Raw genomic sequence first — 13,839 nt, 5'->3', positions numbered from 1 at the left:
CCCTCACCTATATAGCCCTGGTGTTTCTTTGTTCCTTTGTCAGTTCGTTATGTTTCATGTTGTGAGAACCTGGTTCTTTTGACTCCTGACCTACCTTTAGATTTAGACCTTTTGCCAAGTGAATTTTTGTGTTGCTGTACAACTTCGTTTTGGCTATTTAACTACTTTCTATTTTTGGACAACTGTCTTCGAGTCCTGCTTTTGGGTCCTGCGTCCTGTGTCTCGGTTCATAACAATAACTCAGCTACTTAGTGTTTTACATGATGTTATTGAAGTTATTCATATTGTTTCTCTACTTTAAATTATAATGCACTGTAGTTTGTCATATATTCATTGTCCTAAGTCTTTTTCGCTTTTTCGGCTATTTTGTTTATTCAAATTTGGTGGAAATACTTGTCTTTATTCTTTTTATAATGCTAAATAGTTTCTTAAAATCATTTTGTTTTGTCATCGTTACTCTTAGAACTTATTTTTCTTGTTTGCACCACCATACACCAAAGCTAATTCCTTGTATGTGTGAACCTACCTGGCAGTAAACTTGATTCTGTTTCTGATTTCTTACATGTGCTCTTGTTTTTATTCTTACAGTAGGCTACTTGTGTGAACTTCCACCTGTTCTGTCCTGTTTCCACTCTTATTCTGTTGCCTACAGGGAGCAATAAAGGCCTTCTTTAACCTTAAAGCATCAGCTAATTAACATGTCCTAGATTTAATTAAAATATTGGAAATACACTCCGGCCCCTGATCGTGGACCCTCCCCTGGACGCGTCACAGGGTACATTTTTACCCCTCTCAGTCACATTGTTGCCATCCGTCTTTCTGCTTCTGCCAACCCGCTTTCACACAACTTCTGTTGCCTTGGAGATNAGTGTTTTACATTATGTTATTCATATTGTTTCTCTACTTTAAATTATAATGAAAAAGTGAAAAAGACTTAGGACAATGAATATATGACAAACTACTGTGTATTATAATTTAAAGTAGAGAAACAATATGAATAACATAATGTAAAACACTAAGTAGCTGAGTTATTGTTATGAACCGAGACACAGGACGCAGGACCCAAAAGCAAGACTCTAAGACAGTTGTCCAAAAATAGAATGTTCTTTAATCACAAAAACTAAATCGTACTTTCAAAAAATAGAAAGTAGTTAAATAGCCAAAACTAAGTTGTAGAGTAACACAAAAATTCACTTGGCAAAAGGTCTAAATCTCAAGGTAGGTCAGGAGTCAAAAGGCCCAGGTTCTCACGACATGAAACATAACGAACTGACAAAGGAACAAAGAAACACCAGGGCTATAGGTGAGGGGGATGGGCACAGGTGAAAACTATCAGGGCAGGGCCAAGCAATCTCACGGGCGGGAAACACACAAAGGCAGGAAATGTGGGATCTGGGATGAGAGGAAAGATTACTTTCAAAATAAAAACAGGAAGTGACAAGATCCAAACACAAAACTAGAGTAAAAACATAACTAAACCTAACATATCTGTCGAGTCATCACAGTTATAGACAGATAGTGAGTGCAGATATATGATATCACTTTTTTTAAACAATTTTTCTTTTTGTATTTACTTACTTAATATTTACTTTCACTATATATTTTCTGTTTATCTGTATTATTGTGTTGCACTGTTGGAGAAGCCTGTGACCTAAGATGTTCATAGATCGACATAACTACTCTGTAGCTATGTACGTATAAAGAACCTTGAACCTGTCCTTCCAGGAAGCCATTCTTTGAAATTCACGAGCTATCCCAGCAGAGTTTGAAGAATTGTAATCAGCCCAACCCTTTCCCTCCGAAGCATTAAAGTGAAGCTATGATCTAGTTGCATACATCACTGTGAAAGGGGCCTTTCAGCATAGGGAATATGTGATATACTTTACTTTTATATTTACATTTGTATGATTGTCATACCCTAACATAGAAGATCTGAGTCAATCCACATAGAGAACATCTAGTTCGACTTTAACAACCCTGCTCTTCTGTATTTTCTGCCTCTGTGTTCCTCACATTTCCCGCTGACAGAGATTTAGGGTCCGGCCTCTTAATGAGCGCAGAACAGACACATTAACCTTTTCTCCGGCTGAAGGTCCACAGACGTGCCGCTACAGATCTCATTACTTCAGAGGAAGCTGTTAACAGTTAGAGCATGGAGGACTCTGACATTCAGATCAGCACATATCGGCTCCATTTTCATAAACGTACATGTCTTTTGTTGCATTTATGTTAAAAGGTAGTCTTTTTTTAGGTTTGTCCTGTAAAACTTTAATATTAAAACAATAATTGATGTGTTAGTCAATGGGATGAAAACCTTTGATGATGAATTAATACGTTTTTTAACGAGAAAACTCAAACATAACAATTTTTATATTCAACATTTGTATGTAGTTTTTTGTAGACAAAAATAAAACCAACCAACAAGATTTTGAAGCTCTGGTGAAATTACACTTAATTATTAAACATCTATAAATTAGCTCTGGTTCTCAGGTCTTAATCTCAATGAGACAGCCTGACTACAGATGATTCAAGAAATAAACTAAATAATAAACAGACCTCAGAATAATGTAGGAGCTCCAACAAGACGTGTAGGACAGAGAGTGAATACACTATACAGAGATGCTGTATGAGAAACCAATGTGAGTTTGGAACATTGAACAATGTAAATCTATTAGACCTCAACAATGGAATTATGATCAGTGGAAATGGCCATGACATGGGACCTTTAAAGCAATTACACTGCACCCTCACCACTAGTTTTACCTCATTCAGTTGCAGTAAAACACCAACAATTAACAGCACACATTTAATTGAAATAGTACACTTTTTATAGGCTTGTAACCTGACATTATTTAGTTTATTCCCACATCTTAGCACAGTTAACACACGTTTTTGTTGACTTCAAGTTACCATGGTGGTCGGGGGAGTTTACTTTCTGGTTCAGCAAAAGGTGTGACAAAGACTTCCCCTTGGGGACTGCAGGACCAATCAGTACAGTAACAGGACACATGAGTCCTGAAAACAATAAAAACTGGGTTTATCAAAGGGGTCAACAGAAAAACTCTAATAAATATAACAGCAACTTAACAGGTGTTAACTCAACAAACCAACCTGCCACAATGACGCAACAAGGAACATCTATACTGGCTTGGCCAAACCAAATATAAAACAAGGGGTAAACCAAATCCCCCCTTTGATATGGTAGCATATGGTTTGTCCAAATTTGTCCCATTTGCAGTATTTATCCGTCCTCCGCCCTTTGTTGGGCTGCAGTAGTTCCTTTCTAAAAAAAATAAGAATTTCCCCCATATTTTATAGAAGGTATCCAGGCATTTTTTTTTTTATAGCAAAAGTCGATTTCTCTGAAGTTTTAATAATTCTTTAACAACTGAAGATCCATCTTTTTAATATGGCGTTTATTGATTTGTATTTATTCTTATTTAATTCTTATTTTACCATTTGATTACCTTCTGTCAGTATTAAGTGTGTTATCAAAAAGCTATGTGTTACTCTGTTTAAATGGGAAGGGAGGGTTAAATCGTTTTAAATGTTTGGTTTGTTAAGCACTTTTGAGCATGACAAGTGCTATATAAATAAACTTTGATATGATAACTTGTAACAAAGTATTACTACACTTTAATTGAAGTAAGAGTACTTCTTCTATCTGGATTTGGGTCACTCTGAAAGGCATAGTTGCTCCTGATTTAAACACTTTTTCCTGGACAGTGTCACATGTTGAGGGTCTTTAAAGTTCAGCGGGGTCTCACCCAGCTTCAGATCACTGACAGCAGGGGTTGAGGGTTAAAACGGTCCTCTGCAATCCTCATGGTAAGTGTCTCCTGTTCCCATCAGACATGAACTCTGAAGGACCTCAGCAGGTAAGATGTGTAATTAATTATCTGTGAAATATCTGACGTGGTTTACATGCTGAGGCTGAGCTGGAGCGTGTCGTTGAACAGAAACATGCATTATGTGTCAGAGAGCTGGAGTCCAGTTTGTTTTTTATCTTAGAAAGGTTCTTACCTGAGTGAAAGGATTCAAAGGCTTTATTTGTTATATACGCAATAGCTACAGTGTCGTTTTTTGCAATGAAAATGTTGAATCTCAGGCGCCTTGAATAATGTAAATGCAGTATACATAACACAAAATAAATGCAATACAACATTGTGCAATAATCCAAAAGTCAAAAGTGGCAGGCAAGATAATTGTTGTCTTTTAGAAAAGGATACACCGGACCATCCTTTCCTAGAGAAAAGGAGGTCAGTTTTCCTTCTCATCTTCCCTTGACCTTTCCATCAAGGTGAGCTTAAAGTGTTTAGGGAAAACACATAAGAACATAACGTAGGTCTTTACCCCACTATTCGACTGCAGCCTCTATACATGCAGCTGTTGGTTGACCTTTAGTGAGTGAGCTAAAGCTATGTGCTAAAATGATTTACCTCGTGCTTTCCCTGCGTGCCTCTATGGTGAAAGCAGAGACTAAAAACAGATCAAAGTTGTGATGAATGAAGGTAAATGTGGGCCACGTTTAAGAATAGAAATACACAATACATCTTACGTTGGTTGAGTAGTGCAAAATTGAACAAAGAAAATGTTTTGACAAACGTTGTGCATGTCTGTATCTAGTAAGCTCACGTGCATCTACTATAAGAAACTGATGGCATATTATGCAAAAGGTGAGAGATTCAATATATTTACATGCATCAACTCAAAGGTAGCAACACTGTTAAGATCTCTGGTTTAAAAACTCTCATACAACAACAATCCAAGTCTCATGTATCCTGGACTGTCTTAGGGAAGATAGCATTTAGATGCGCAGCTCCACTGTCATGGAATAGTCTGCAAATCAAATGGAAACTGAGCAATCTGGTGCCACTAAATGTTTTTAAAGCTCGGTTGGATGCTACTCAATCGGAAGCTGCTGGTACCTGTTCATGTGGATAGTTATTGTAAATTGTAATCCCTGTAATGATGCTGTATGCCTTTTTGTTGTTCTGTTTATGTTTTTATGTTTCATGTTGAACCTACTTGAGCAGGTCTCCCTTGAAAAAGAGATCAATGATCTCAATGGGATACACCTGGATAAATAAAGGTTTGAAATGAAATGAAAATCCTGCTGTATGCTCTCTACTTCAAGAACACATGCATTTTTACAAATTCTTAAAACAATTTTGCATCAACATAATTACACAGAGGATGGTGTCCCTGCAATCTGAGACTGCTCTTCTTGTGGTCAATAACAATGTATTTCCCACGGCTTTAAAAGATGCTGAATCTAAGTTTCCATCAGAGTGAGGCAAATCTGGCTTTTCACATTAACTGTTTTTTTTATCAGCTGTTTTAAAGCTTTTGTTATCCTTCCTGCCTCCGCGTATTGACTCTGAAATCTTTACATTTCTAAATCCCTTCCTGCCGAGTCGATGCAGAGCTATTATCGTCTCCCTGCAACAGATCTGTGATGAAGCAGCCTCCTCTCAGTCCACATGGCACTTGACTCAAAATCAAGCAATCTGGTCCAATCCTGGGCTTTTTGTCCTGCAGATCAATGAAGTCAGCGGGGCCCTTTCCTATTTTAAGATGGACAAATGTATTTGTTGCCATAGCAAAGTTTCCAGGGAAACCAATCAGTGACAGACGGACGCAAAAATAAATAGGAGAAAGAGAATTTCATTTGAATGAATCCACTCAGGTGCTCAAATGCCCGGCTGCGTGTGCTTTTTAAGGTCAAACCGTCTTATTATAGCTTTTATAATGACTTACAGACTCAAGCTCTGCAGTCGCCGTAGAGCGGGAATACACATAATGTGTTTCTTTTGATGAGCTGAGAAACACAGTGTCATCATGGCTTTAATGGTTTCCTCCATAGAAAGCTGCAAAGAGAGAGTGCCATGTGAGATTAAGTGAAATCAAACAACAATGTTTTTATCCCTTGTGCTGAGTGGTTGGGATATCCTTGTTTTTATACCCACGTTTCGTGACACTTGCAGCAGATAATGTTCACATAAAACATCAGGTGGTTCAAAAAAAGTTACTGCTTTTACTTCAGTAAACGCAACAGCAGTGAAATACTCTGTGACACGTCAGTCCTGTATGTTTACTCCTAAATAAAAGTACACAGTTATTGGCTTTGAAATATACTCAAATCACCCGAAGTAAAAGTAGGCCTACTCATGATGTATGATTGGTGGCAGCAGCTCAGTCTGTAGGGACTTGGCTTGGGAATTGAATGGTTGCCGGTTCAAGTCCCGATTGGACCAAACCAAAGGAGTGTGGACTGGTATCTGGAGAGGTGTCGGTTCTCCTTCTGGGCATTGCTGAGGTGTCTTTGAGCAAGGAACCAAACCTCCCCGCATGGCGCCGGAAAAACCTGGAAGCCACTTTGCTCTGACACCTCTCCATAGAAAAGATGCATGTGTTGTGCATATCTGAATACATGTGTGTGTTTGTACTGTGTGTCTTCATCAACAGAGTGAACAAAGGGTTGTCTTCTTCTCCCTAATGGCCCACTTATATTGTACAATGTACACATTTGTACTCTAAGTTCCCCATCTCTGTGTTTGTCATATGAATGAAGTAGAGAAGAAATTACAATATGTCTTCCTGAGTTGTCAAAGAATAAAGTTATATTGAAATACTCAATATACAAGTACCTCAAGCTAATTCTAAATCCTCTGTTGATTGTATATACTCTGTTACTAAGTACATGTATACAGTACTGTTCCTTTAGTATGAATATATAAATATATTGTTATCAAAATACACGTCAAGTACCAAAGTAAAGATTGTCTTGCCTTCATTTTCAAATCATACAGTTAAATGATATAGTTATTATGTCTTATATGTCGTCACAGCTGGTAAAGGTGAAGCTAATTTTGATACATATGTATACTGCTGCTGGATGTCTTAACCTATAATTATGTAAACTTGTATTTATTAATTATTTTATATTTTATTTGAGCTGAATCTGTAAAGTTAATAAAGCTGTCAAATCATTTTAGTGGAGCAAAAAGTACAATATTGTCTTATTAAGTGTAGAAGAAGCATAACACATACAATATTAAGGTAAGGTAGGTAAGGTACGTTTAATATGTAGCACATTTTCAGACACAGAGCCAATTCTTTACATCATCATTAACACTTACTATAAGAGACCAGAAAGGAATACAATAAATAACCATAATGGAATAACAGATTCATAAACACCATGCATAAAAGAGATACAGAATAGTCTAATATAAGTAACTCTAAATGCACTTCAGTAAATCTTTTTCCCAGGTTAACTTTGTGACTGGATCTGTGGCTGCAGGTTAAACATGTAACCTTTTAGATTCCTCTGATATGTAACCAGTGTGTTTTTTTTTTCCACTTCTCCTGGATGGAGCGCAGTTTGATCTCATTGGTCAGCTGCAGCCTGAGCCGGATATAAAGCCCGGAGCTCCGCAGCAGAGACCGACTGAAAGCGCAGAGCAGCGCCGCGCAGCGCACAGCTTACCGTGGAGAAAACACCTGTTGCCACGGAGCGAGTGGACTAAGACGAGTTAGTGTCTTCTGTGAGTATTTTATTAACACATTTCTGCAGAAAGGAGCAGTGAGTTGGATCAGATTACTCAGAGACACGGGGTGTTAGAGGTTTTGGAAAACGGAGTGTTGCGTAATTGGAGGAAGATGCTCCGGCACCTGTTGAATTTAATATCCGTCTGTAACTTTTATTGAACGTTTTCTCCAACTTTTACGATTAAAACTGATGTATCAATATGATATAAAGAAGGGGGAATATACTCTGTGGTTAGTTAATAAATATAAATGTGATTTAATTATTTCGAATCGACCATAAAGTAATTTCCTCTGATGTATTTTTTCTCCATCTCATATGGTTTAAGTATAACAGAAAGCCTGGCATGATGTTGAATTGTCTTAGTTTTAAGAATAAAATGCATGCAAAAAAACAAGGTACCATCATTATTTAATGTTTAACAATCATGATAACTAATGAAGAATGATATTTACAAATATCAAGATTTAAAAATAGGAAAGGAACTGTTTTGTTGTGTATTAATCTATTCCAAGACTGGCTCTTTATTTACTCTAACAATCAATAAAGCCACTCTACCGTCTAAAATAAATTATGATTGTTTTTATATTTAGTTAAAACAGTTGCATTCTGATTGGTTTTGTATCAATTGTCTCTTAAAAGTCTTCCCAACGCTGCCTGTATCTGTTAGATCCCTTAAATGTAATAAGCTGAGTAAATCAGATCATCAAAGAGCCTTTTTGAAGATTCAGTTTCACAGCATCTGGAGTCAATAGCGTTTAAAGTTCACTTTGCTGCAGCTGCAACATTTATTCTGTCTTAATCCCTCAAATACTTTCATCATATCGTGCATTATCGTCAGAGCTGCAACACCTTTTATTTTGATCCGTCTGCTTCCTGTGGATTAACCCTCTGATCCTCTACTCCCTCCCTCGCTCCTTTGTGTGTTATAATTGCAGACTCACCTGACTGCTCTCCACACACCCACACCTCCCGCAGTCCGGTGGGACCATGTGGGTTCTGGATAAGATCCGCGGCTCGGTGGAGACCAGCGTGCTGCGTCAGGGCGATAACGCAGATAGGAGAGGCGTCCCCTACAGCAACGTCCTCACCCCGGACCAGATCCCGGACTTCTTCATTCCTCCGAAGCTGGTCAGCGGCGCCCCGGAGCCAGAGCTTCTTCAAGTGAAACCCAAAGAGACTCTTCAACCTTCAGCCGCGTTGGAGCTGAGTAACGGCAGCGGCAGGAAGATCAGCAGCCCGAGGAGTCCCCGCCTGGTGGCCAAGATCACCGGCGACACCAAGAACCTTCTGCGAGCCGCGAACCGTCACATCATCCAGATCGAGAGCGCGGACGATGTTGGCGACACCAACGCAGACCCTCAGTCGCAAACCGCCATGTCCCTGCCTTACGTTCCCAAGACTCAAACGCCGTACGGTTTCACGACGTTGAAGGAAAGCCCTCACACTCGCCGTAAAGAGTCGCTTTTCCACTGCGAGCTCAGCAGCCCCATCTCCTCCCCGAACACCCAGAGGAGGACCCACGGGAGAAGCAGCGATGCGGGGAACCATCTCAACCCCGCCGACTGCAACAGCTCCCACATGAACCCGTACCGCTACTTCAGCGGAGGCGAGAGCGACACCTGCTCCTCGGCAGAGTCCTCGCCCTTCAGCTCTCCGTTGCTTTCCCGCTCGGCCTCGCTGCTCAAGATCTTCACGCAGGAGACCCAGGCCAAAGTCGTGAAGGTCAAGCGGACGTTCGCTCGCCACAGCTCCCTCTCCACTGATGAGTGCAGCTCGGCAGAACCAAGCCCCAACGTCCAGCGGCGGCTCCACGGTCCTTCCTTCGGTGGGGCTGGGCTGTCGGACCACCATCGGGAACACACCGTCAACCTGCACAAAGGTGGGACCATGAAGATCAGCGCCAACTACGACGCCAGCACCTCCCGCCTGCTGATCCGCGTTCTGGCCGCGGAGAGTCTCTACGACAAGCACTTTGACATCAAGAGCATCAACTGCTGCGTGTCCGTGTACCTGAACCCGGGCAAGATGCAGAAGCAGAGGAGCAACATCATCAAGAACAGCCGCAACCCGGTGTTCAACGAGGACTTCTTCTTCGACTCCATCAGCGCCGTGCAGGTGAAGAAGCTGTCGGTGAAGTTCAAGGTGGTGAACAAAGGCACGAGTCTGAAGAGGGACAACCTGCTGGGGGAGCGAGAGGTGCTCCTGACCAAGCTGCTCTCCGGGGTGTAAAGCACCTGGAGGTCAGAGGGGAGACACACACACACACACACACACACACACACACGGATTGAACGATAAATTAGATGTCTGCACTGGTTTCTACTCATACTACTGTTTTTATTCCACTATGTGTAAACAGAGTGGACTTTACGATGAAGAAGGAAGTATTGAAATCATCAAAGGAAACTCTTGATGTAAGGATTTATGGTGTTGGACGCTTCCCTGGTTCCTTCTGCTCATTAAACCCAGCCTGGCTCGACAGCAGCAGATGAATTTCACAGATGAAAGCATGTTTTTTCTTCTTGTGGACAACCCTCTAGCCCACTCCCTCGACTGGTTCAAAGGTTGCACAACCCCTGTGCATCCATCGCTGCCCTGCACTACTGCGTGCCTCGTGGTTTTTATCATTCTAACGGGACATAAATCCAAAGCAGCGCAGGATGTGAAGCTACACCATCTGCACGGCGTGTTCGGCACAAAGATGCTTTTGTGAATCAGAGCTTTGAAGTGGCACTACATCCTGATGTGCAAATGAACCTTTGATCCCAGTCCTCCTGCATGGGTGGGCGTCAGACAAACAATAGGCACATTTACATGCAGATCTGAAAAATGATTATAATGCAAAGCCCTAATTGGCACAATCTGTCAGTATAGATATTAACGGGACGAAGAGTTCCAGGAAATGTCTAGGTTTTGCCTGTTATTTTACTAAAGCGTTAAAGTAAAGGTGCCCGAAAACACACGCCAGTAGTTTTAACTTAAATGAATTGTGTGAATCCTTGAGGTGTAACTTATTTAAGTTCAAATCCTGCATTGTTTACTTCCTAGTTTGCTTTGAAGCGATCGTCTCCTGGACAGCATCTGCGGGTGCTTACGCATACGCTTTTCATTTAGCAGAACATTGAAAAACCAATGGGGTTGCCAATTGAAAATAAGAAATGCACCTACTATGTTTATTTTTCTTCAAACCTGCGCAGGATTGTTTTACCCGTTTTATTACAAGCAAAATAAAAATAAGAGGTTGCTACCCGTGCAACATTCAAAGGCTCGTTTAGAAACGAGCTAATTTCTATTGGAAACAGGTCCAAATATTCTTACCCTTGCCCTTTGTATTTTCTATAAAATGTAGGCTTTCAAAACTCATTGTCCAGAATAAGTTCAGGCTGGAGGAATCTGGAGCTGAAAGGAAGAACACATGATAAACGTTCCCTCATTTCAATTTCAGTTTGGCTGATGAGGTCTTTGGAGCCTTTTGAGGAACCTGTGAGCACGATCCACTGCAGCCTGTCACGAAGGCCTCATTCATTGTGGGCACCTTGATTAAATCTCGTGCAACCAGGCAACGAGCTCTCGCCTCGTCTTCACTCTGCATTCAGACCGGTTCCATAACGCCGTCTTATTCTGCACAGACTCACAGTCCAAGATGATTACTTTAGTTGTTTTCCTTTTTTTCAGGCAGTCACGCAGCCTCAGTTAAATCTGCCTCTCCAACCTTCTTCTCTAAAGCACTTCACATATTTCCAGTTGTTGGATAATTTTGATCTCAATGGGACAAGAAATTAGCTGATTAAAAAGCTACTCTTGTCTGTCATGTCAAGCGAATTTAACAGTCGGCCATTTATGCAACCAGTGCCGCTGCCTTAGTCCCAGTATTGGCAGATACAGTACTTGTGTGCATGTAAATGTATTAAATGTCTCATATGAGAATAACAGAGCACTGTAGTAACAGTTGCATGGCACAAATGTCACTGACATACTGGTGTTTGCATGAAATGCTCAAAGTTTTATGAAACCCTAAAGCCTTACGATGTATATGTGTGTGTGAAGATGAGAGAAAGTGTGTGTGCTTTGATTAGCATGACATTTTGTCCTATGTTTTCTATGTACGACATGTTTTGTAAAATGCTTTGGTTGGATTTGTACTGTACATATATCTACCTAATGTACTAGTTTCTACGATTGTCAGCCAATTATGCACCAGCGAGTGAGCAGTGATGATGAGAGGCATTTTAATTACGCCTGTTTGAACTTTAATTACGCCCAAGGGGAAGAGGTAGAAATGTCAAGAGTCAAATAAGGAAAACAAGGTAGCGTGGAAGACAATATTGAGTGTTTTGATGTAAAAAGCAGCTCTTTGGATTATGAGAGAGACATCACAGAGATGCAAATTACTGAGGCCTCACACACAAAGAGCCTTTCTCTCACCTGGTGATTGTAGCTCCCTTGTAGCACTGTTGTTGATATGCTCTCTCTATATATTCGTTATACACAGTGAAACTGCTGGTCGGCTTTGTTTTGGTGTGAAAGTCAGTGATCTGTTGCCTGCTCGTACAGTTATAGCATGACTAACATACTTCAGTAGTGTCAGTGGTGACTTTCAGTGGATTCATATCGTGCAGTGGTGAGTCCAATGTGCTCTGATTCTAGATGAAGATTTACTGCTGACACAAATGTTTTTTACACCTGAAATATTGTTGATTCAAGTTGAGTTCTGTTTTGTATTATTAGAAACAATTGCTTATGTGGCTTATCATTTAATAGAATGGAAATGCAGAGGGGAAAACAATAAACAGTAATCTGATTACCTCTGCTTACATATCTGAAGTCATATTAGGAGGTTATATCAGCGTTACACGTACAATGCGTTTCAATCACAATGAAGACTGACAGATGGAAAAAAGGGACTCTATTCTGCTCATTTTCAGGTTCATATTTGTATTTAGTGTCTCGACTGTGACATGTTTCCATGCTTTAATGTTAATGCAGCACCTCTTTTCACCCTCTGTCTGAAACCAGAGCCCAGTCTGCTCGGATTGGTTAGCTGGCCTGCTCAATTGTGATTGGTCAACCGCTTAGAGATGTCCCGCCCCTTAGCCTCTCACGTACAATGTGTTGGAGCGCTGGCCAATAGGAGCGTGGGTGTTACATAGCGATGTCACTATTTTAAAGATGTAAACAAAGAAGTCCAATTGAGGCGTTTCAGGCAGGGGGTGGGGGGATGGTGTCGGAAACCCCCAAAAGCATTACATTTAACAACATTTGTCAAAACATTGGATTTATTGAATTGGTTTGTTGCCTTCTGATTGCTCTGTGGATAGATTTTAAGCTGACCTGGAGGTTTACCACATATATCTATAAATATATTGAATAATGTTAAGAGCAGATTACTCCTGATAAGCACACTTGACTGCTTCTGAGAAAACACACATAAAAAGCAAACGGTTTAAAAATGATGATGATTTTGATTCACTGTTGGGGAAAAAAGGTTTTGCCATTGGAAACAATGTTGTTGCAACCAAATCATAAGAAAAATTATCCTCTGTTTGAGTAGACATTTCATTTCTATTGTACTTTCTACAACAATCCTGAAATAATATGCCTACCTGCGCCTTTAAAGCTAATTAACAATGCATTATATTGGGTGAATTAATGAATACACACTAAATTATAGCCTTGACACAATTGTGTTTTCAAGCCCCCTTTACATTTTAAGACTAGTTACCATTGAATTTCATCTGAAATGCAATTCAAGATTTTAATTGCGGTTTAATTTGTTACAATTCCAACATTACATATTTCTGTTGAATAAAAGTCACATATTTTTTGTTATCATTTTGACAAATAAGAAATAAATTGATTATATTTTTATTAGAAACTAGTCAAAATTGCATTATGGATCATACTGTCGGTGGGCTTGAATACTAACGAGTCAAAAAGCAATTGTTGATGCAATTAACGCTCCTGATTACATGTTGAAATCTTTGCAGGTGTTCTGATATTGTAAAATGCGAACGTGTTTGTCAAGCTTAAAACCAACAAAGCAATCAGGATTCTCCCTCTGAGAAACGTAATGGTAACCAACAAACCATTATTCCCAGTGTCACGCTCATTATGTGGTCAAAACAAGGTTGTTTATTTAAAATGTTGAGCTTTGTTTGGCAACGGGGGGATTACAGGAATCACCTTTCCTGTCATCCTGCTGCTGGGAAATCCGCTCGTATCTCCGCACTCAATAGCTGTTTAATTGAATAGGGGTGGAGAGACTTGACTGATAACATTTCAAA

General features: G+C 40.1%; 2 protein-coding genes across 3 annotated transcripts in view; one reads left to right on the top strand and one right to left on the bottom strand.

Moving 5' to 3' along the window:
* LOC104950371 (1,4-alpha-glucan-branching enzyme-like) overlaps positions 1–8,544 on the bottom strand; it is a 29,024-nt gene extending 20,480 nt beyond the window's left edge. The window contains exons 1-2 of the mRNA XM_010776889.1: positions 8,497–8,544; positions 5,761–5,870 (exon numbers count right to left, since the gene is read on the bottom strand). Of these exons, the coding sequence (XP_010775191.1) occupies positions 5,761–5,870; positions 8,497–8,544 (158 nt within the window). The remainder of the gene's footprint in view (positions 1–5,760; positions 5,871–8,496) is intronic.
* On the top strand, positions 7,500–12,520 carry LOC104950367 (C2 calcium-dependent domain-containing protein 4C-like). Of its 2 annotated transcripts, XM_010776887.1 has the most exons (3): positions 7,500–7,550; positions 8,491–9,795; positions 9,915–12,520. In XM_010776887.1, exon 2 carries the CDS (start codon positions 8,543–8,545, stop codon positions 9,782–9,784), a length of 1,242 nt encoding a protein of 413 aa, XP_010775189.1. In that variant the 5' UTR covers positions 7,500–7,550; positions 8,491–8,542; the 3' UTR covers positions 9,785–9,795; positions 9,915–12,520. The 2 variants fall into 2 exon arrangements, with proteins under 2 accessions (XP_010775189.1, XP_010775188.1); XM_010776886.1 differs by having other exon boundaries at positions 8,491–12,520.
* Positions 12,521–13,839: the final 1,319 nt, after the last annotated feature.

This window comes from Notothenia coriiceps, unplaced genomic scaffold (assembly GCF_000735185.1).
Source record: "Notothenia coriiceps isolate Sejong01 unplaced genomic scaffold, NC01 NC01_scaffold00017404, whole genome shotgun sequence".
Taxonomy (NCBI): domain Eukaryota; kingdom Metazoa; phylum Chordata; class Actinopteri; order Perciformes; family Nototheniidae; genus Notothenia; species Notothenia coriiceps.
Note: the sequence above shows the minus strand (reverse complement) of the source record. Positions and strands in the feature narration are given on the sequence as shown.

Excerpts from the sequence above, each read along its gene's own strand:
- LOC104950367 (XM_010776887.1), top strand. The coding sequence starts at position 8,543 with ATGTGGGTTCTGGATAAGATCCGCGGCTCGGTGGAGACCAGCGTGCTG.